General features: G+C 38.8%; 1 protein-coding gene across 1 annotated transcript in view; it reads left to right on the plus strand.

Moving 5' to 3' along the window:
• The window catches only part of LOC145413495 (salivary peroxidase/catechol oxidase-like), a 31,372-nt gene extending 30,996 nt beyond the window's left edge, over positions 1–376 (plus strand). Inside the window, exon 14 of the mRNA XM_080283192.1 lies at positions 186–376. Coding sequence (XP_080139318.1) covers positions 186–376 — 191 coding nt within the window. The remainder of the gene's footprint in view (positions 1–185) is intronic.
• Positions 377–2,896: the final 2,520 nt, after the last annotated feature.

Genomic DNA, 2,896 nt, shown 5'->3' on the forward strand with positions numbered 1-2,896 from the left:
CTCATCCTTCTCCCTCACTTTCATCTCTCTCTCTCTCTCTCTCTCTCTCTCTCTCTCTCTCTCTCTATTCTTCACAGACCTCACCCTTCACATCCCTCTCTCCTTCCTCCCTTTACTCCCTCACTAGCTCCTCTCTCCTTCCCTCCCTTTTCCTTCCCTCCCTCACCGTCTCTCCTCCTCCACAGACCAACTAGAAGGGCTGCATCAAGTTTCCATGGCGCGTATCCTGTGTGACGCTTTGCCAAATTCTGACCACTTCTCCCTCCAGCGCTGGCCCTTCACCCTCGCCTCGCCCTTCAACCCCCTCCTCCCCTGCAACTCCACCTGCATCCCCAAGCTCGACCTCAGCCTCTGGAAGGACTCGAGGAGGAAGTGAAGCTTTGTATAACTTGAGGTCTTTTTCTCTCTCTTTTTTCATGACCTCTTCTGTTTCTTTTTTTTAGCCATGTCTTTAAGATCTTGCTAATTTTCTCCTCTCTCTCTCTCTCTCTCTCTCTCTCTTTCTCTCTCTCTCTCCATTTTCTTTCCCATCCTCCCTCAAACTTTTTACACTTGCCCTACCTTTCAGTTCCTATTTATAACACATACAAGAACAAAAAAGAAAAATACTTTACCACTCAAAATCCTTATAAACAATTCCACACTGTTTACCATTTATTATTTATGGGGAAGATTGCGCTTAATAATACTTAAAACTCCTTTACTTTTAAGTGTCTGGTATGGAAAAAAAAAAATAGAAACTGCTTTTTTTTAGGGCTGTGTTGATTGGGAAGGATTTGTTTTGTTTTGTTTTAAGATTATGTGGATTACAAAGGATTAGAATTACCAGAGAGCGACTGTGTACACTGGAAGGATTACCCAGTTTAATACAGTCACTCTATACTTAAATTTCGCTACCTTCCTACGATATTACAGGCTCCATACGCTACAGCAATCAGAAGTAGCGAGATTGCACTTCATTACGGTTGCCTAGTTACACAGACCTCACTGGATTCTTACAGAGTCTTCAGGTGGTGTAAAGAACGTGTATGTGGTGACTGGTATCATTTCCCTTGACCCAGACACTTTCGAGACGGTGTTAAAAAAAAAAATAAAGTTGATTTCTGTTGGTTTGTAATAATTTCACTTCGATTCTGATCATTCTTGGACTATGAAATATATTGTTGTTGTTGTTGATGTTGCTTTGTATTATTTCACTTCCTCCTGACACAGATTTGAGACGCGATAAAGAAACAATTGATTTTTGCTGATCAGTCATATTTCACTTCCTTCTAATAAAGTTTTAAGGAAGTGCAGGGAAACATTTTATTTTTTATTTATTTTTTTTTTACTAGCAATATTTCACTTCCTTCTGACACATTCCCAGGAGTGTGCCAACCATCCACTCAGGTGAGATTCCAACCTGCTTGATTATTCCGACCTGCTTGATTATTCCGACCTGCTTGATTATTCCGACCTGCTTGATTATTCCGACCTACTTGATTATTCCGACCTGCTTGATTATTCCGACCTACTTGATTATTCGGACCTATTTTATTATTTTTCATTTGTTTAAGCAAGATCTTTCTAGGTGGACATGTTGTATAAGAACTATTGATTTTATAATGTACATGGAGGATTATAAGCACAGCATCTTAACTATAACCACAATTTATTTATTATCTATTTATTTTTTTTTACACACCTGAATTTTAACGTCTACATTAAAGCTTATTTTTTTTATTTAAACTAAACTATTATTTAACCTAGAACTATAATATGGATTTTCTTTAATCTAAAATTTGATAAAGCTTGATGGAAAAGTGATACAGGAGAAAGTACAGATCAGAGAAAGCTTTATCTCAAAATCGACTATATTGGTATTTTTCAATGTGTCTGCTTTCAATTTGTCTGCTTTCAATGTGCCTGCTTTCAATGTGTCTGCTTTCAGTGTGTCTGCTTTCAATGTGTCTGCTTTCAGTGTGTCTGCTTTCAATGTGTCTGCTTTCAGTGTGTCTGCTTTCAATATGTCTGCTTTCAGTGTGTCTGCTTTCATTGTGCCTGCTTTCAATGTGTCTGCTTTCATTGTGCCTGCTTTCAATGTGCCTGCTTTCAATATGTCTGCTTTCATTGTGCCTGCTTTCATTGTGCCTGCTTTCAATGTGTCTGCTTTCAATGTGTCTGCTTTCATTGTGCCTGCTTTCAATGTGTCTGCTTTCAATATGTCTGCTTTCATTGTGCCTGCTTTCAATGTGCCTGCTTTCAATATGTCTGCTTTCAGTGTGTCTGCTTTCAATGTGTCTGCTTTCAATATGTCTGCTTTCAATGTGCCTGCTTTCAATATGTCTGCTTTCAGTGTGTCTGCTTTCAGTGTGTCTGCTTTCAATGTGTCTGCTTTCAGTGTGTCTGCTTTCAGTGTGTCTGCTTTCACTGTGTCTGCTTTCAATGTGTCTGCTTGGATTGGGGATAAACTAATTCTGTGTTATTTAATTTGTCGTTCTTGTAACACTCGAGAGTGGAAATTTAATCTCTGAATAGAATTAGATGGCTAAGTAGGATTTTATAAAGGTATCTGAATCTGAACCCTTTGGATCCGGTATGGTCTGTTTGTTTTTTCCTCTCTCTCTCTCTCTCACACACACACACACACACACACACACACACACACACACACACACACAAAGACGATACTCCCTGCAAAAACCTAAGAAAATACGACCTTCAGTTATATAACTTACAGACCAGATAAATAACGTCTAAGTCATTTAATAAAGCACGATTAAGTGGTGACGCATCTGCCTAATTACCCGCTGACTAATGAACCCTGGAGCACATTAGGAAGCAAGGATGAGTTATTAGGACGGTCATAAAGTGTGATAATGGCTTTACTGTGTGTTAATTTATCCATCTTTATTTC

This window comes from Coenobita brevimanus, chromosome 96, assembly GCF_032717465.1.
Source record: "Coenobita brevimanus isolate Jiangsu-jjx chromosome 96, ASM3271746v2, whole genome shotgun sequence".
Taxonomy (NCBI): Eukaryota; Metazoa; Arthropoda; class Malacostraca; order Decapoda; family Coenobitidae; genus Coenobita; species Coenobita brevimanus.